Genomic DNA, 21726 nt, shown 5'->3' with positions numbered 1-21726 from the left:
AGGAATATCAAGTTAAAAGGAAAAAAAAAAAACTTTTAAGCTCAAGCAGTGTAAATAGATGTTGTCTTTTTGCTCTTCCCTAATGGCTTGCCTTCACACCCAGACGCTATTTGTCATTCAGTCTCTCCATGAAAAATGTGGAACAACAGTTTTATTAGGTACACTTTTTTGCCTTTAGAACTGCCTCAGTTCTCAATGGCTCAAAGTTCAAAAGGGTATCAAAACATCCCTCTGATAGTTTGGTCCATAGTGACATGATAGTATCTCACATGCTACATATTAGTTGCTTGTACATTCATAAATCAAAAATCCCATTTGGACTGATCCTATGGGGTCTCTATTGGATTGCAATGTGGTGACTGTGAAAGTCACTACAGTGCAGTGAACTCATTGTTCATTTCAAAGAACCAGTTTGAGATTATTTGAGCTTTGTGACATTGTGGAAGTTGCTATCTAAAAACAGGTACACTGTTGTCATATAGGGATGGAGATGTCATAATGTCACATTGCATTGGGTGCTGAAGCACACTCAAAGTGCTTATCAAGAGATTTGCAAGTTGTAGGATTAAAGATTTTTTGAAGAAAATGTATTATCTAAAATCAACCTTTAGAGCTTTATATCATTTTAAAATGTTACTCCCTCATTGAAAACATACTTAGAGTGTTGCTTTGATCCTCTCATGCATGTTTGAGGAGTCCTTGAATCTCCCGTTGCATCCATTTGCCTCCTGTTTTCACAAAACTCCTCCTTGGAGGTGCGGTCTCCAGCCTGGTGAACTATGTACCTGCTGGGCGTATCATACAGACTGCTTCTCATAATAACAACTTATTATGTTGTTAACTGCTCCTAAGAACAGTTAACAACATAATAAGAAGCATTGTTGTGGTGTGTCAGAAAGAGTTTGAGATTCTTAAAGAGACAGAGGCCCAATTTCAAATTTCTTTTAAGTCATGTATGCAATATACAGCATTTTCAAAACAGACGGTGAGATATCGATTGTGCTATAAAATGGCTGTACATACATGGAAAATACATTATACGGACTTTTTAAAAGTTTGTAAGTGAAAGAAGATGTTGCTAGATACTCCAGCATAATTCTGGGGAAGTGAGAAGAGTCAGTACAAGGAAAGTTCTCATGAAATTTGCAGAAGTTCAATAATAAGATTTATGAACCATTTCTTTTTAGATAGTGTGGTGAGGTATTGCAAAGGTCCAGTTGAATCAAGGTAATTCAGCAGAATGTGGTGCACCTAAAAATGCACCCACATTATTTTTGGCTGTTATATAATTTTGAAATATTTTCATATACTATTTATTTTATTTTTTCCAAAAATGAGCAAATGATATTTTGTTAGAATTTTTTGTAATGTTATATTGCCTGTTTTTACATTGCTTTACTGGGGTTGAGATGAGGGCAGGAGTGGCGACGCGGAACCTTTATGTAGGGCTCGTTGCTACAGGGTTGGTTTTGTGGCGGACTTCCTGTTTGCCTCAGACACAATCTGAAGGCAGCGTTTCCGTGGTCTTCGCTGAATCCCGTTTTACTATTCTTCAGGTCCTTTCACAAAAACTGCTCTGTAAGATGTATAATATAGAACATTTCACTAATCCACTGACATCCAAGCAAGTGTTAGTTCTGTCAATGATCTGTATATTAGCATTGCAAGTAATGAGCAAGAAAATTATATATATATATATATATATATATATATATATATATATAAAAATCTATTATCATACTACTATGTGATTAAACATTTGATTTTTCAAGGTGTTTTTTTTTTTTTTCAGGTCTAATTATAGTGCCAATAATTTTCTTCAGACATAGCTTAAAGAATATTCCTATTCTGCTTCCTAACCATGATGCTCTGTTTTACAGGTCAACAAATGTAGTGAATAGTGTTCCAACAGTTCTCCCAGGATGGCATATCTGAACAAAGTTCATGCAGCATGTCACATGTGACAGACAGAGATAGACTGAAGAAGTCTGTCTTTCACTATCAACATTTTTGCAGAAGGTAAAAATATTTAAATTGTTAGAGAAAAACTCAGATGAGTACAATTAACAAAGTAAAATGCATCTCCAATGATACAGTTTTTCAAGTCATACATATAAAAATGTCTGTAATGACAAAAATGGCCAAAGGGCCATTGAAAGGTTTACTAGGCTAATGGCTGAAAACCCCCACAGAAAACAGAACAACATATATCAAGTGTTTTTGGTATTTCAGAAAAATACCACACAAAATAAACATCTATGAAATAAGAACTTTTATTCATAATATATTCATACTTGTACACAAGTAAAATAAAATGCATATCTATGATTCCATTGCAATCCCCAATGAATAAAAGGACATCATTCATTTCATAAATGCTCCCCATATATCCTTTCTGTCATGAAAATATAGAACTAAAATTCAGGGGAGGCAAAACATTTGTTTTTATAAACATAAAAAAGAACATTACAACAAATGTATGACTTTGAATAAATAATGAGAGGGGATTGTTTTTTTTTTCTTCTTTAAACAGACCAAACATTCTTTGTGTGCATTCTGTCTCTGATTTCTTGTATGAAGCTTTTTTTTCCCACCTTTTTTGTCCTTTATTTTGTCTTCCTGTGGTCTGTCTAAGCAGTAAAAGCTTTTAAGGGGGAAAAAGGAGGATTCTCCGAAGTGTATCTTAGACACAGTACAGTTGAGTACATAGAGAACAAACAATTTTGGGCACCAAATCAATATTTACATTAGATCTGTAGTGTTCTGTAAAGGCATCCATTTCTTTTATTGTACTCTTTTCATTATTGTTTGTCTCCAGCAATGTTGGATCAACATGACTCCTTGCTTCTCAGTCACTGTCTGTTGTAGGCGTCACTGGATCTTCTGTATCATTGTCATTAGCATAAACATTCTTGAGTCCTTTGTGCAGCGTGTTATCAGGAGTCCTAAGACATGGCTAGAGATATCCAAATCATGGGAATGATGAGAAAGTGCAGCACTTGCAAAGTAGAGCTTTGGCTTTTACTGCAGTGGGAATCCAATTTTGTTTTTCTGGAACACTTCTTTTTCTTTTTGTTTGATGCTGTAGATGATTCCGGATTTTCTATGAATTCAGGGTTTAGGTTTTCCAACGTCTTGTCCAGGTTGTTGGATAAGGTCCCCAGTGGCCCATCATTCTGCTTATTCTGGGTCTCATTTTTTGTTCTTTCTTGCTGCTTGTATTTGGTCTTGGACATGTTCTCCTTTTCCTTAGGGGGATTATTAGTGATCTGGCGACTCTTTCCAGAAAGGATGGAGGATTTGTCATTATCTCCAAGACAACACTTGGGAATGTTGTCGCCTAGAGGGCTTTCAGTTGAGGAAAATTTTCCAGACTGTGCCTTGGAGTTAAAGAGAGTTGTCTGGATTTGTGATGTCTCAACACATCCCTCTAATTCTTCACTTTTCAGTTGTTTCAGATCCTTTCCTGCCAGGAACTCTGGGACATAGCACTCCAATTCTGAACTGGAGCCTTTGAAACGTTTGAACCAATCCCACAAGGTCCTCGCACGGCAGTCACAAATCCACTGATTCCCATTTAAGCGCAAATACTGTAGGGAAACCAGAGGATCCATTGTCTCCCCAGTCAAGACAGTAAGGTTGTTGAAGAACAGGAACAAGGATTTTAGTTTTCCGAGATCACTAAAAGCCCTGGGTTGTACAAAGATTACCTGGTTCTGGTGTAGCAGTAGCCTGTCCAGATTTATTACGCCACGAAACATGTTGTCTGTTACTATCTTGATCTTGTTATTATGCAGGTAGAGATAAGTGAGATTGGCAAGGTCCACAAAAGTGTCATCATGCAGAGTGTGAATGTTATTATCCTGCAAGTAAAGATACTGGAGAGAGAACATTCCTCTGAAAACCCCAACAGGGAGCTCTGACAGGCCACACCTGTGAAGGTGGAGGGTGTGCAGCTTAGTTAAACCCCGAAAGGCCGTTGGGTTAATGGTGCGGAGGTTGCTGTTATCTCCAATATCCAGTTCCTCCAGTTTTTCCAGACCAAAAAAGGCTCCAGCCTCGATGTAGGTTATGTTGTTTGAGTAGAGCCAGAGAACAGTAAGATTGTGGCAAGAACTGAAGCTAGTGGACCTCACCACTGTCAGCTTGTTACTCTGGAGGAATATCCGTTGGCTCCGTACAGGAATCACTGTAGGAATGGAAAACAGTCCTTGTTGCTGGCAAGCCACAGTGGGCCTGGGCTCACTGTAGCACACACACTTGGCAGGGCAGCTTTCAGTTTGAGGCAATAGGTTCAGCCACATCACCAGGAAAAGGAGTCGCCCCCCTGTGGAGACATTAAGAAAAGACACAGGTGGATCAGTAAATATTAAATAAATATAACCTGGAAATCTGTAGAAAAAAGAGAATCTTGGCAAGTGCACACACAAAATAATAAAACAGGCAACCTTTCAGTACTCCCTAGACAATAAATATGCTATTTGTCTCTTTTGAATAAGTGCCAGCTGAAATGTAATGAAAATCAAACAAAATTCCAAATATTCTTTTGAAATGATCTTGATGTTTAACACGAATAAACAGAACAGTTAATCCAGTTTAAAAATTGATTCACTGGATGTTTTAGCTTTGATGTTGTTTGGATTGAAAGCAGCAGGAGTCCTCTCAACTGTTGACTCATTTTGAATTGGTTGGGTGGCTGCTGTATGGAATTAGCTTAATCTAATAAAACAGACATAACTAATGGTGTTTTAGTGTTCCTGACGCTGACATTGTGCCTGATTGAGGGAGAAAAATCACCATACCAAGCAGAAAAAAAATGAAAATCTGATAGTGGTACCAGGTAGACAGAGCCAACTAATTATTTTGGAGGGAGCTAAATTATACCACCATTACCCTTTATTACATAAACCCTCAGTGTTAGGGTTTATATTCAGGAATGACCATAAATTCTTACCACATAAAGGGAGTATCTTGAGATTTTTTTAACAGAATATCAAATGGGTTTTGAAAGGTCATGCTAGAAGTGAATGTAACTTAGTTTATCCTCAGCAGATTATGTGGAAGATGGAAGTAGCTCTGTTATAAAAAAAAAAAAAAAAAAGTAAAGTTCCACTAAAGTGGCTTAAACTTACACTCTTGGTATACAGTGCAGATGACCTCTTGTGGGTGCATATAAAGACATCAATACTGTTTAATCTGTGACATTAGAAATATAAGGAGATCATAGATTTTCATTTTCTTACAATCCAGCTGTAATAGTGTTTTTGCAATTTATCAAATCCACTGCACCTTTGTACTAAATTGTTCTAACTTTTATCTTAATAAAAATGCAACTCATCAGTTTTCCTTTCTGAGCAGTACATGTAACACATCCTGCATGATATTATTATACAAAATTATTTAGAGTTACCAGATGATATGAATCAAAATCAAATAATTAAAGATCAGATTGTGTGTTGACTCAGTATGTTCTGCCAGAATCAGTTTTAACAACTAAAGAAAACAAATTGCTTTATCAAGTTTCCTTCAATCTTTACAACATAAATGATCAGACTTTGATATTATACAGCACCATTGCTTGATTTATGCATACAACTCTGCTGTATGCTCAACAATTAAGAGCAATGTTTATTTTATCTTTACCCATGTTTAAAAATAAAACATACATCACATTTGCTTACATTAATTATTTGTGCATATACTCCACCATGGTTCAGATCAAAAGTAGTATAACTGAAATGAGGATAGATAGCCACACATAAAGGATCCGCTCAGATATTACACTGCTGACCGGCTCAGAAAAAATGAACATTATCTACAACCACTTACACATCCTTCATGTACAGATGAAGATGTCAACATGTCACAAACTGTGATAATCATACAATGGGAGATGCTCCTCCAATTCTCTGAATCCCGTTCAACTCCGGTCCTTCCTCAAAATTTTCAAAAATTCAAGGGATGGCAGGTGGTGAGAGTGGGGAAAAATACATGAGCCGTACTCATCCCTCCTTACATCCCACTACTCACCCCCTTCTCATTCGCCTGCAAAGTATTGTGGTGCAGCTTATCTCTGGACCTTGTTAAATGGGGCTCTGGTGTGGCCTGACAGCAGCCCTCTGCTGCACTTTCCTCCCAGCCTCCCTGCTCAGCCGTCAGACTGCCACCAGAAAACTGTCAAGACTTTCCACTCTTTCTGCACCGCAGCACTTTTCCCTCAGCACTGACTAACAATAGCGATATTTTACCTCACAGAATGTTTCGTGTATCTCCTCTGTCGTCTTCATTTTTTTTCTCCTCTCTCTTTCCTGCCTGTTCATTAGCAGTTTATTTCACCTGCACCTCATGTCATTGCATGGATTCCACTGAACGAAGCAAAATATGTCATGTTTTTGATAGAAACTGTTCAATAATTCGTAAATGTTGTCAAACCCCCTATAATTCTACTGATGAAATTGCGTTATTCTTTGAACAAAATTCTAGTATCCAAACAGAAGCCTTAATATAATATTAAGATTAGATCCTGTATGGTTCAATCTGCAGCAATGGTTTTCAAACTCTTGCACGGGTGGTTTTAGGGCTGCCTTCTGTGATAATCTGAAGAAATGCTTGTATCTATAATTTTTTGATGGCAAATATGAACAAAGTGATGCAGTGGTTATAGACACACACAAAACAATAAAACAAAATATGTTTTAACACAAATACAGATCATGAACAATAGCGTGAAAAATGTATTGTCAATGTTAATTCTTACACTATTTTGCTGTAACATATTCAGCGGAGGAAGCTTTTTTGGTTCCAATTATAGACAACTTTTTGTTGCTTGGCAGCGATATTGGATTTGGTGGTAATGGTTGGTCTGAAACATCCAATTTTCTCACAAGTAATTCTGAATTCAAGTGGCATATAAAACTGGAATTCATTACTGAACAACGTTCGTCCACCAAACATGCAACATGTTTGATTTTATTTTATTTTTTTTTGCTGCAACTAAGCGGTTTGAAGATATATATCAATGTGGTGATATTTGGAGACAACTTTTTACTGTGGTGATACTCTTAAGATGACAGATTTAGGAGTACATAAAGTAGGCATAGCCCAATAACAAGGATTAAGGTACACCAAGGATTTAAAAAGTTTCTTGTTCTTAAAGAACTACAATATATGTTTTAATCGTTTACTGAGTCTTAAGTTCTTCTAATTTAATGCTAGCAAAAGTCTCTGAGTGACTCGTGTTCTCTGGCTATATAGAGTTTCTCTGGTCTGACTCTCCCTCACCTGTATCAGTGCTCTATCTGCTAAACCTAGACATTGTTTCCTTGTATTTCTGAAACTGAATGCAATTCTGGATTTTTAGGAATATGTTTAGTTGAAATAAACTGACATGTGTACAGTAAATTATCTGACTGAGTGAGTGTTAACACCATCAACAAACAAAAAGGGGTTCCAAGTCTCACGTCATGTGTCAATGTATCAAACAAAAAACATAGTTATTGGTTACACATAGCATTTCTATATGTGTTTTTGGCAAGGAATAGTTGACATTTTCTGCCTTTAATGATGAAAAGTGTCTTTTTTTGGGTTAACAATGTGATATTTTCACAGAGTTCAACATAACTTCGCAATGGTGCAGGTAAACTGCTTCGTCTACTAATTAGCAATTTGGTACATTGCTTATGGGTTTAATCAAAATTAAGTTTTCTTGTCTCAATTTACATTATACAGAAAATAAATATATTCATTTTATCATTAGCAGAATTGATTGCTGCTGACTGCTTTCAAATCTCTTTTGTCAAAGTACAGCTGAAAGTAGATCCTTCCCACTTTCACACTCTACCATCAGCCTCTTTTCTTTAAGACACACAATTGTTATTACAGCAATGTTACTTTGATTAGAAGCAGAATAATATATATATATTTTTTTCACCTAAGTCACAATTCTAATCTTTTCAGCTTCAAGTAAATCTTACAAGGTGTTGTCAATCACTGCTGAAATCACTGCATCCTGTTGCCGACTGCCTATTGTGCCTCACAACTTCATTCAGATTAGCCCACAGTAGTGACAGACAGCAGCATTGCAATTACATGACGGGTTCCTGACGGGTTCCCAGGGGAGGACTTCATGTGAAGGACAATACCAACAAGTTTACAACGTTTTAATATAAGATTACATATTAAATACAAATTTATACAGCCCTGCAACCGACTCAAGCATTAAGTATTATATTTTTTATCCCTTCGAGTATGTTAAATAAGATGTATGATAGAAATACTTTAGAGCAGACCTGGGCATTTTAAGGCCCGCGGGCCAGATATGGCCCGTTGGGCATGCCTGTCCGGCCCGCGTCCCCCCAGTCAAAACAAAACACCGTATTTTCGTGTGCATGCGACACAGCTGTCTTTTATTTTGAAAGGGCTTGACGCACCGTTTATGAATGCACGTACGTAAATGCTAACGCACAGCAACAGGTGCGAATACACGATCCCCACAAATGTCATCTCACGGTAAAAAAGAAAAGTTGATTCCGAATTCTGCATTTTTAACAAGGCATGGACAGCGAAATATTTCTTTATTGAAGTCAAAGGCAAGGCCGTGTGTTTAGTTTGTGGTGCGCAGGTGGCTGCGTTAAAGGAATATAATATCCACCGTCACTATGTGACCAAACAGAAGAGATACAAGAACTTTTCAGAGAAAGAGCACATCACTGAGTCGTCTGTACTCGTAGCCAAGTTGCAAGCTCAACAAACACTTTTTACAAAACGCCTGGCATCTAGAGGAGCTGCAGTCAAGGCAAGTTTTGTCATATCCCACAAGATTGCTAGGAAGAGCAAACCTTTCTCTGACGGAGAGTATATTAAGCAGTGCTAATATTTCCTGAGAATAAAGACGCTTTTGAGAACATCTCCCTCTCCCGCCGCAAACGTAACGAGAAGGATTGAGGACATCGCGACGAACCTGGTGCTGCAACTGAAAGACAGCGTGAATGATTTTGAGAACCGGTATTTTTCCCTGGCTTTGGATGAGAGCTGTGACATCGGGACACTGCCAGCTGCTCATCTTCGCGCAGGATCAATGCAGAATTTAGCATCACGGAGGAGCTGGCAGGCATGCGGTCAATGAAAGGGACAACAACAGGGAGTGAGCTCTTAGTAGAGGTAAATGCGTGTCTGGAAAGCTTGGGTCTGAACTGGGACAAACTGGTGGGCGTGACAACAGATGGGTGTCCAAATCTCACAGTAAAAAAGTTGGTTTATTAAAGAGAATCCAGGACAAAGATACTTGAAGCTGTCTATTCCTTGTAGTATTTCAGTTTTGGTTCTTACAAGTTTTCAAGTCATTACAGTTTCATTTGTAATTACATTTTGTAATGAGTTATTTTAATGTTACCTAAAGTGATATTAAACTCTTTAAGTTTCTGCTGTATTTAAAGTACTTTGTTTTCCCATTCATTTGCATCTGATTGGAGGTACTTTTGTGTTAGTCCTTCAAGTTGCAGCACTGCAGGTTATCAGGCTTTTCCAACACTTAAAACCATTTATTGCTCATATATGCAGTTGATCAGTTGATTAATATAACACACACCATTTCAATTGTGGAGAGATTAAAAAGTTAAAAATAAATGCAGATGTGATATTTTTTTAAACTATTAATTTGATAGTATTAATTCTCACTTCAGCCAAACCACAAATTAATTTTTGTTAATATTTACTGAATATTCTTCTTAACAAAAGAATATGATTTAAATATTTTATTACAACAAGAGGTATGAGAAAATGAATAATGGGTCAAGATTAAATTTGAGTCATTGCTGGATCGGCCCTCCAACATATTTCAGATTTTTCATGCGGCCCCCTGAAGAAATTAATTGCCCACCCCTGCTTTAGAGCATTTTCTATTGAATGAAATGGTTTGATCTTGGCTCTTCTTTGCTTCATTTTCCATTTGAGATAGTTTCACTTCAGAGTTGGATAAACTATTTATTACTGCTGGACAAATTCAAGTTTTGGTAACAAATTAATACAGACAACACTTTCTTGTGTGTCTATAGGTTAGTTGCTTGTACTTTATGTGAATCTTAGTTGATTCCTAAGTATTCGAATATCTGATGTGATCACATTGAGTAAAACAATTCTGCACAAGGAAGCTAACTTTTAATATGCAGCAAAAAAGCACTGCGTAAGCCATTTTTCTTAGAGAGGGATGTAACAATACATCCATCTTACAAGAGTAACATGGTTTGGGCAATATGATATATTGTAGTGTATATTGTATTTCTTAATGTATTTTTTTGTCTACATTAAAATAATGCATTCTAATGTTGCTTTTTATATCTTCACAAATAGATTCAAGGTTTCAGAAATATCATATTTTATTTTATATAATCCTTACAAGCATACTTTTTCTTTACTAATCACTCTAAGCAGTTGGGGATTTGAACTACTGACTATGAAGAACTGTGAAATGACCATTTTTATGTTAACTAATAGGAAGCTTCAAACCAAATGTAGACTTTGGTCTTATTAGTGATTAACTGTAAGCTAGTTGCAGTAGCTTTCACTCTTCTCACAGTTTTCAGTTTTATTCCAGTTATTGCAATACAGTTTTATTTGTCCCTGATTAGCAAATTAAAGGCACATTGAAATGGCACAAACACTATAACAATTAACAGGCACAGAAATACACATTGTGATTTAGTCTTTCATTCTCTTACCGTTTATTTTTCTACTAAGTACCCAAATGATTTAGAAATTGGCAGGGACGTCTTTAATGCTTTTGTGTTGTCGAACAGTCTTTATGTCCCTAACTATATAATATCAAATCCAGTCGCAGCAGTCAGGATCATAATAAGAGGGTTAACCGGTTTTATCAACACAATCAAGCAAATCAAGATTACTTCCTGTCAGGAGAATAATATGGGACTTAAAATAATGTGTTAACTTCAAACAAAGACACATACTAGATAGTACTTTCAATGTAGACAAAAATTACTCTGCAGTAATTTTTGTCTAAATTTATGGTGCATAGAGCACCATAAATGAAATTAGGACAATTAGAGCATATGGTGCTCTAATCATCACTCTGTTGCTATATTTCAAAGGTACACCTATTCTTTAAACCCTGGTAATTGCAGGGGATAAGGACACAACTACACACAACTGGCAGAAATCTACCATACTTGAGACCTCCTACTGAAACACTTGTAACTGCCTATCTTAATAGTTTAAGCACCAGATATACCTCAGTCTACATCAATACGCAAAGCGGAAACCGTCATGCACTAGTTGAGAAGTTGGCATCCATGGCTTTCTTTATCTCTGCTCTTGGCTGTACAGTCAGTGAGCCACAAGGAAAATGAATGGGGCTCTAATGTCTCACATAATCTTGCACCACGGTATTTCAAATATTTTAGGTATGCTTCACAAAAATATCTGTCAATAGGCACATTTTCTACAAATGACTTGGAGTTATGCTTCAAAGAAAAATCTGTGAATAGGTGAATCCACAATGATGAATGGGCAGGGCTCAACTGTACAATTTTTTGATTGCTTTTCAGTACTGAATGAGTGATAGATATATTTTGTATCATCACATATTTTAGGCTCATTCAGTGGCAATCATGATATGAAACTAAATAATCAAAGACATTGGATTAAAAAAAATAATTCTTATTCTCATTCATCTGCAAATCATCACATTGTTGCCTTTTCCCAATTTATTGCATCATGTTACTATGAGTAAAATTGTAACATATTAAGAACTAAATCAAACCTAATTCTAATTAAGTGATGAAATGACTCGTTTCAAATCTTTGTTTTGGGGTTATTTATCTTTTATGTATCAGCAGACAAACAAAATCCTAGAGCCCAGATTTACAGTTTCTTTTCTCAAAGAATATTGTAAAGTGTTGGTGTGTTTAGGACTTCAAGGCTTGTTTAGGAAACCACAGATGGTAGTTGTTTTTACCAATCAGTGGTCTGAACCATTTTTAGATTATTGTTTGTAGTAAAAATGGTTCTGTATTGTTTGATTAACCATGAGGAATATCCTGGTATCTAAAAGCAAAAACCATAAAAAAACAAGAAGAGAGACGAACTTTGTCATGTAGTATAGGGTCTACACAATTTAATTTAGGAGCCACTGGGTTCTTTCTAGCAAAGGTCTTCAGTTACTTAAAATAACCAATCAATGCTGCTATCAACTCTGAATTAATGAAAAGTCACTGCATCTGGGAGCACATTCTCCAGATTTGTTTTATTCTGTTTTCAACTGACAGTAGATATGTCAACATTCAACTCTACTGTAAGAGTTCATGACTTTGTGTTTTTGGATACAATGGTGTGATAAGAATTATTTAGGACTAAATATAATGATGAGGAGGAAAGTGTTGAGGTGTTTGTTTAAAGGGGGATTATGCCAAAATCAGACTTATGCTCAAATAGCATTACAAATTACAGGTTAGACTTAAGTACAACCAAGGAAAAGTGTATTTTTACAGAAAGTTTTGTGTACTTTGATGGCCTATGACATGTTTTCCCAGTTTCAATAGTTTGGTTCCAGATGCCAAAAAGCTGAAAGCCAGTGGAGTGGATAAATAAAATCAACAAACCGTGGCTTTAGTTTAAATGTTGTGGTGCCAGTGCCCCAGCAGAAGCCAGAGTACATCACATTCTGTTGGAAAAAACATAAAGATGTCAACATAAGTGGAATGAGTGGGTGCAGACAGCTTTGTTTACTCATCGGGGCATCACATAGCCAGATTCCTCACTCATTTGCATATGTCCCTGGCATGTTTGCAGCTTCACACAAATGCTCACTGCTCCTTTGTCTTACAGTTAAAATGCAACATTCATTCTGACATTTTTCCATGCACCAATATGCACAAAGTAGACAGAGGGCATGCTGGGACAGCACATTCAGCCAGCCTCTGATTCATCACGGTAGCTTTACTTTGGAGGAACAGGGAACGAGAAGCGACAGCTAACATGTCTTATCCCTTTGCTTAGAGTGGAAGTGATGTCTCTGTCAAAGATGAATCACATCGATCTCCAGAGGGACCTCCTGGTCGCCTTCTGAAATTATACATTATTGTGTTGCTGCGAGGCAGGCTGTCATTTAATATACTTATAATTTCTTTCAGCTGTGGTATATATCATATCCAAGTCCATTCATACATGCATTGTTTTATATCATGCCCAAATGGGAAACTTGGAGGAAATCCAGATGTAATGATAGCTGAAAACCAGTCAAAGAATATTGATGCAGATAAGATGAAGACAAGATTGGAAAGGGTAAAACACTATCGCAAACTAAAAGCTGTCAAGAATTTCACCAATAAAAAAGGTAGAATTAAAGAACTGAAGAAAAAAAGGTTAACTTTATAAAAAGTTAACCTTTTTTGTGTTGATTACTGATTTTAACAGGTTTTGAATATTTACAATTACATTGTTTTTTATGAGTACAAATTAGAAGCACAATGGCTTAATTTATGAAAATCTGCTTACAAAGACTCTCCTCTACTTTATTAAAATTTTATGACACTATATAGAGAAATTAATCTTTGTATTATTTGACCATGAATCTATTCACTAGAAGGTATTTGATTGCTTGTGTAAATTCACAATTCAATTTATATATTACCCAAGTTTCCTGATTCTCCACTGATCCAATCAGTGCTGTCAAACTAACATTTTTTAATGCTGGGATTGATCACCTTCAGTCACTCATAATATCTAACCAGAATTTATTGCCTTTGATAGTGGAAGCTGAAATAACATTCTAGTCAAGTCACTTCTGTTGTAAAAATATTAAAGACAAAAAAATATTTCTTTATGGACAAATAGGCAGGTCAGTAAAACCAGTAAATCTACTTTAACGCTCATGGGTATATGTAAAACTCTCATCATAACTGTATTAAAATTTGAGAAATCAAGTCTTCTTTAACTGTACCACTGCAGTTGTAAATAATTTAAAATGCACATAGTTATTTTTACCACTTAAAACTTTTAAAAGTTAAGAAGTAGTTTTCTTACAGTAAATCAGTGCTTTTTGTTCTGCTTCAAACTTTTGAAGCACATTCTAATCGTGTGCTTCTACTTTTGCCCATGTGGAGTTCCTTGCTTCTTTGGGGAAAAAAGTGAGAATTACAGAGTAGCCTACAGTCACACGGTCACAGCAAACCAGGAGAATATTCTATTAAAGTTTGCTTTGAACCTCTTTTCCCTTCATAAGCCTGTGAAAAGTTTTATTATATGGGGAAAATGGTCTTCATTTTCAAGAGGACCACTGAGTAGCAAAGGAATTGGTTGGTAGGGCATATTCATATGAATAAGGCTGAGTTGAAAAGGACTACGCTGACCTTTTTATTGCATCTGTTACTGGAAGTAAAGTTTTCAAATACCTTACTGTTTCTTCTTCATATTGCTTTTTGTAAAGTAAATGTTATTTCTAGAGGTAAAAATCAGTGAGTTTAGCACTTTATAATGTAAAAGTTGCCTGAATGCAGAGGACGGTATAAGTCTGTAATTTGCAAGTCAACGTGCAAGTCTTAAGTCTTTCCACTGAAGTTATGAGTCAAGTTGCAAAAAAGACATGCAAATCCCCAATTATGATGATTGTCTATTATGATTCAGAATTAATATAAAATATCTCCACCCAAAACAATTTGCTGGGTGTTGGCCTCCATTTTGTAAAGATGTGGGATGTCCTGACATTATCATGCAGCTAGTCCTGAAACATATGCATGTGCAGGAAGCTCCAAGACAACAAGAAAACTAGAGAAATTGAGGAAAGAGATATTCTACCAACCCTGTCTACGTTGTAGGGAAACATTTGGGCTCATTTTGGTTTTCAGTGAGTGCCACGGAAGACTGGAATTGACATGCACTTATGTGAAAGGTTTGTAAAATGAAGATCAATCACTTTGGGAACACTGCAAATGTGCATAGCTATGGTACACTGAAGTCAAGATATGCCATACCTTCCCACACAGAGCTCTATGTGACGTACTTGAGAAGAATTTTATCAGTTGAAAAATTGCAATGCCTTTGCTATAAAAATCTAATGAAATTTACTTTTGTTTTCTCTCCTATCATAATTTTAGCCCAGGCATTTTGTGCACTGATTTTTTTTTATCAATAAATTTATGTAAACATAAAATGACCATAGGTATCATCTATTTGGATAGCTTTCAACCACAAGTCTAAAATAGCTATTTTGTAATTTAAGACAGATTTTAAACCAAGTTATGTGATTGAACTTTTCATCTTTGCCTTATTGCACCTGGTAATACTTACCTAAATATAGGTTTATTTATATGATTTTTAAAAATTGTTTCTCTAGATAGTTAGCAATGTTTCTTTGCTTCAATACTGACTGAAACATTTTAAACTATATCCCTTTTTGTCTCTCCAGATACAATTAAAAGGTTTTTGCTTGTTCTTACAACATTAATGAACCAGATGCTGTGATCTTAAATATAGATGCAGTCATCAGATGAAACAGGTTATTTAGGACATGACAGACCTAAATAGGCAGTCGTCCCTTAGCTAATCAGGGTGTCTTGCAGGGGCATTAGTGTCAGCCTCAGATTGCACACTAGGACACAATTAGAAGATGAACGGGAGGGACAGATGAGGTCCTGTTTGATACACATCTGACGCAGCCTTTGCCCAAGCAGATGGCTCATGAATAACTGAAGGAACTGGAGGTCTTCAGGCAGAAGGAAAGCCCAGCCCAGCAACTCCACTCCACTCCTATGTTAAAAACAGTCGGAATAGATGTACATTATGAGCCTCCACATACATGGAACCCTCCTTTTCTGAAAGATAAAATCAATACACAGCATTTTTTTCTGGCTCGGCAGAGAGATGGTGATGTCAAACTACTGGGAAGTGACAGCAGTAACAATAGGCAGTTGACTGGCAATATCCTGACAGTGATAGAATGAGCTTGCAATCAGAGGGGTGTCAGATCGAATCCCTTCTCAACTGGCAAGCAATTGGAAGGGAGAATGGAGGTGAGGAGTTCTCTCTTTCAACAACAGCCATCAAATTACCATCGACCCTTCAATGATGCACTGACCTCCCAGATGCTCATCACTACTCAGCGGGGTATCAGTCGGCACTGTGTTGTGCTCAACATTTGCAAACTGCCAACAGTGTATAGTGGGCTGAAAACTAAGCCCACAAATAAATGCAGTCAAGCATTAACTGCATTTTTTTAAGGCGCTCTTTGGTATCTCATATCTCATACCTTGGTTCACTTTGATTTGTTATGGATTTTGCATAATTATGTACTCTCCCACTTTAAGTTCAGCTGTTCATATGACTCCTAACAGTAACGAATCAGTCAGTCACACTGCAGCAACTCAATACATTTAGGGTTGACAGAATAGGATGATGCGCTGAAGTTCAAAGTGAATCAAAAAGAGGTGAAAAAGAAGGTTTAATGGGCATTGGTGCCAGATGGTCTGAGTGGTTCAGAAACTCCTGATTGACTGGTTTGCAGAAAAAGAGAAAACATTCATAAACATGTCCTGTTCATGCTGAAGAAAAGTCACACTAGTTTAAGATGACATCCATTCCTTAATTACTAAAATGCACTATGCACAGGACTACAAGAACTGTCCTATAAATACATCTGTAACCTGTGCTACACAGTGCACCCTTCCATCTTCTGTTTACCAGACATACTGATAAAAAAATAGAATTTTCTTCATAGAAGTGATGGGTGGAGTAGAGCCGTTTCTTATTATTATACCAATGATTAGAGCCCCACAAAGCCCCTGCTCATTCAATGCACTGCCTATTTAACCTACTTAGCTGTCTTGTAAACTTTGAAATTTAGGTCTCTAGATGTAAGAATGCACCACTAATATAATCGTCACAATGTGTATCAGACAAATGCCTTATTTTACTGCTATGAAATGATAAGAAAATATAGCATTACAATTTCTTTAACCTAATGACCCCCTACACTGAATCGGTATTCCTAAAAACAGAACACCACCTGAACTAAACAGTGATTGTATAATGACTGAGTATTGTATAAAAGAGCAAAGCAGATCAAAGATACTATTCACATCAACAATTATCTGTCTCACTTTGTGAAATTTTAATCAGCAGAGGTAAAAAAAAAAATGTTTGTTATTTTTCTCCTACACTAGTCATGGCTAAAATAGTCAGGTTTACTTAAATACCACAAAAGTGGATTAAATAATGTGATGTAGCAGAGTTCCATTGGATTAGGAAGAAAAAAAACGTTTTTTTACTCACAACTCTATTATAGTGCTGGCAGGAAACCAAAGTGGTTTCCCACATTTCTGCTACAACTCACTATGAAATGTTCCATGGAGGGCATCGGGAATCAAGTCTGCCCGAGAGGTTATGCAGAATGGATGAAATCCAGCTTCATGCCCGCCCCCGAGTGTCACAGACATGGGCAATTTTCTCATGTGAAGCCATGTAAAATTCAGACGATAAGTAATATAAGCAGAAAATAATGCAAGCATCTCCCAAGCATAAGCGTGCGGGGGTGTTGAAATGCTCTCCTCGAGTCAACGAAGGCCAACAATTCACAATGCCCTATTATAAATGTTGCGCTGTTCTTAGAGCAGCCAAAAAGATTTTGCTTAAAAGAGGACGAAAGGCATTATCTTATCTACACAAGGCTAGAAAGAAAATAAATGAAGGTGTCTGTTAAAGTATATGTCTTTGCCCTCTTGGTGCTGTCTTTTGGCAGACTACCAGTTGTGATACAACATCCTTGTTTTTACTTAAGCACAAATTACTTTCTAGGATTGGATCAGAGCTATCCTCGGGTGTATCCTGCCTTTTGCACGGTAACCACTGGAGATGGACACCAGCTCCCTTGTGACCCTACATAGAGAAGTGGGTATTGGATGGATTTAAGCAGAAATCCATGTCCAAAACAACCAGCATGAAGGTGGTAAAGAAATTATGTCAGTTTAGATTTGAACTTCTGCATAGTATTCTAAATATCCTGTGTGCTCCAGCAAACTGCCAATAGTTCTTCACAACAAAATGTTAAGGCTTGCTTTGGCATGAAGTCCAAAGGCTAATCCTGATGAGACATTTTATCGCCTAGATTGCTGTGAAATTATTTTATAGTTCGCCAAAAGTTCTGGGAAAACAAGTATGGATTTCCTATATGGTGCTGAAGACATCTAGCACTCCCCTAGGCCCAGCAGAAGTTTCGCAGCTCCTGCCCTGCAAAAAGAAGTTATGTAAATGCACCACCACACTTAAATACGATTGCTGAACTAACTCTCCAGTGTGGTACAAAGTTCAAGTATAAAGAAACAAGGATGCATCTAAAAGTTGAAAGAGAGTGGCTCTTAAGGAGTAGATCTGGGGACCCAGCTGAAAACTGTGCACTAACACTCCACAAACTTAACTGGCTAATACATGTATCACATCCTTTAAAGGAAAACATGTTCAACAGCATCTACTGTATCAGAGCTGTAGTCTCAGCTTTCCTGCTGCTTATATACTTATATTCTGAATATATGAGATAAATTTCTACAGTCTAGGACCAAGAGTATAAGTAAAGACTGTTTAGAGTACAATAGTACTATTACATGACTTAAAACCAAGATTTAAGTCACCATGTGACTACAGAACTACAGAACCAAGTTAAAAGGCACCAATTTTTTTTTAACTGTTTTGGTAACCACAAGAGAAAGTTGTAATAAAAAGTGAGTAATGAATGAAAGGCTTCTTCTTGATTAAGATCTTTGAATGACAGCAGAGTGGATATAGAAAAAGGTTTTCATTCAAGTAACAACATATTTGTATTCTCCTCTTTTTAGGATTTTAACATGCACAAAATATCTTAGCTAGGCTCCCGAATGGTTTCTCTTACATCTACTGATGTGCACATCAACACTTTTTGTTTTGAAATAAAAAAAATACAATATTTTAGAGTCAAGATGTTATTTTCTTCCATGAATTATGTTTTTGCATGATTACATCTCAAGTTCTCTAAAATGAATTACTTACTTCTGCAAAACAAAATGAGTAACGGTGTTGGGAGAAACTGGGGAGGCTGTGAGGCTCTCAGTTTATTTACTTCACTGAAATGTGAGTGAATAAGGCCAAATGAATCACTGGCGTAGTATTTGAAAACGATAATGGCCCTAGTAAATATTGGATGACAGCTTTGGATAATGTTAACACCTCCTCATGTTAAGAGTGAGCTCACAGAGCTAGTGAGGAGTGACAGCACCCGCAGGATGCCCTGCATGTTTGCACATCTGAAGATGAGAAAGCACACAGAAATGCCCTGGCCACAAGGCATGCTGAAATGACTGAATACAGATGTCAAAGATCTTGATGTCATTTTCAATTCATTTCAATTCCTCTGTGTTTCTTGGCACACTTAAACTCCCTAAGAATAATTCACTTTGTTACACTCAAAATAGAGTGGGTACAAACATGTGCCTCTAAAGTTGTTGTTTTTTTGTTTTTTTTTCTAACAGTTTCATTACTCAAAACGTCCTATGTTTGGGAACAACCTTCTTAGAATTTACACTGTTGCTTGTTGAAGAAACATTGGCTGTAGATGAATTGCTGTTTGTGCAAGAAGTAAGTGAAAAAACAAACAGTATGTTATATTGAATCTGACTAGTCTAGAGTAAACCAAAGTTGTTCCATGAGGAATTGATTGAGTTGTTGTTTAGTGGAATTCCTCAGTATGAAGAAGTAAAGAGGTTTCACTACTGTTTCCCAGAAAACTGACTAGGCCTGTGCAAATTTCTAACTGTTATTTATGCACTAAAGATTTGAAAGATAGCAAGTGTTAGAGTGTTTTAATTTTTTTGTGTGATTTTCATAGATCTAGCACCTCTGCAGATCAACTGCAAGAGTTGATTTCCACATCAGACTCGATGTCAGTGTTCTGCTTTGGGCCTATTCAAAAGAGATTTTTTTTTAACCTAAAAAAAACTGGTGACTTAAAAGTTAACATTTAAATATGCCTTGCACTGCGCTCTGTGGCCTCCCTATAGGTGCATTCTGTTACCTCTGGGTTGGCCCTTTAGAGGTTCCCAGATTCTTTATTGGTATAAATTCAACAACTTGCCAGAAACATTCCCCAGAGATGTTGCTCTGTGTGGGTATACAGAGTAGCTGGTTTGTTAGTTATAGCTATAATGTGACTTTCCGGTTTCACCACATCCCAAAGGTACTTTATTAGATTGAGAGTGGATGACTGTGGTGGTCACTGGAATACAGTGAACTCATATCGTATTAAAGGAAATAGTTCAGGGTTTCACATGGCTCAGTGGTAGAGCAGGCAGTAGAGGCTCCAAAATACAGTTGTCCCTGATTCGATTCCCGCCCCCAGGCCATTTACTGCACATCTTCCCCTTCTTTCTCTGCCCTTCGTCCTATGCAACAACTAAAACCTGAAGTTCCACATAAGCCTTTATAAAGAATAATTGGAGGTGCTTTGATTTTTGTGACATTGTGCATTATGCTGATAGAATTGTTCATCCGAAAATAGCCATCTTGGACATGGCACATTATTTTTATATCCCAGGTAAATACTCTATAATTACTACGGTAATTTGAATTTAAAAGTGTTTCTTATGAAAATTTAAAAGCACAAATAAAACATTTGTTTTCTAGGTTTTAGTGGGTCACAGGTTTAATTCCAATAAAACAATTGGTTCTTATAGAAGGGTTTCCCCAATCTCACCGCCACACTTAGATATGAGGTGAAACATTTCACTGTGACATTGTTACTGCAAGGAAAAAGTAATTTACTTAAATCTTTTTTTACTTTACCAGAGGTAATATGGAGAGCATCGTAGAAATGGAAAAATTATTACCAAGAGTAGAAATAAAATAAAATACTAGATGTTGATGTGATTTTAAAAATGAGTTCAACGTTTTCTGCCTTCCTCTTGACAGACACTCAATCTTACTCTTATATGCTCACTCTGGGTATAAAAAATGTCCCGTTAGTCACTTTAGGGAAATGCAAAAGCGGATGAAATGCATAGCACAGAGAAGCAAACTGAGTTACACTCATGTGAAAATGGAGTAAATGACACATATTGTTCAGTGCCTAAAGGCAAGATGGCAAAAATTAGCCTGAAAATATTCCACATGACAAACCATTATTGAGACACCTTTCATGCAGTGATGGGTTTCTTAGCGTTTTTCAATCTTCTCCTGTTTTGCAATATTGGAGTCTGTTAAATCGTCCAGTTGACTGTGCAGACTGGCTGCAGATGTGTCATCTCTAGTCACCTCAACTTGTCTGAGAACTGGCAAAAAAAAACAAAAAAACTGTAACCTGTTTTTTTCTTTTCTTTTTAAAACCAGAATAAATCTCTGAAGGGAACTAAACCTGCCAATGCAAACACATTTATACTGCCGAAAAGAATCAGACGCAAACAGCATTTTTCATCCCATACCCATAACCACAACACTATGCAGACATTTTTTATTCATCACAGTGGAAAACATCACCATTGTCTTAACATGCTGAAAGTAGAACAGATTGGCTGTTACCACACAAGTCAGATAGCTATTTGAAAGAACAAAAATCAATATTTCTAAACTGTGCACATTGTTAAAGTACTATCAGCCAATTCCACAGTTTTTCTTAACACTATAAAGCATTTTACTACATTTTGTTGAGGCTCATATCTCTCATCAGGACAGTTTCCATCCAACAGCAGGAAACAAGGGTAA

At 36.7% G+C, this 21726-nt stretch overlaps 1 protein-coding gene across 1 annotated transcript in view; it reads right to left on the bottom strand.

Annotated features, from left to right (window-relative positions):
- Window positions 1-1809: 1809 nt before the first annotated feature.
- rtn4r (reticulon 4 receptor) overlaps window positions 1810-21726 on the bottom strand; it is a 56003-nt gene continuing 36086 nt past the window's right edge. Inside the window, exon 2 of the mRNA XM_044111086.1 lies at window positions 1810-4327. Coding sequence (XP_043967021.1) covers window positions 2946-4327 — 1382 coding nt within the window. The 3' untranslated portion in view covers window positions 1810-2945. The remainder of the gene's footprint in view (window positions 4328-21726) is intronic.

Source organism: Gambusia affinis, linkage group LG03, assembly GCF_019740435.1.
Source record: "Gambusia affinis linkage group LG03, SWU_Gaff_1.0, whole genome shotgun sequence".
Taxonomy (NCBI): domain Eukaryota; kingdom Metazoa; phylum Chordata; class Actinopteri; order Cyprinodontiformes; family Poeciliidae; genus Gambusia; species Gambusia affinis.
Note: the sequence above shows the minus strand (reverse complement) of the source record. Positions and strands in the feature narration are given on the sequence as shown.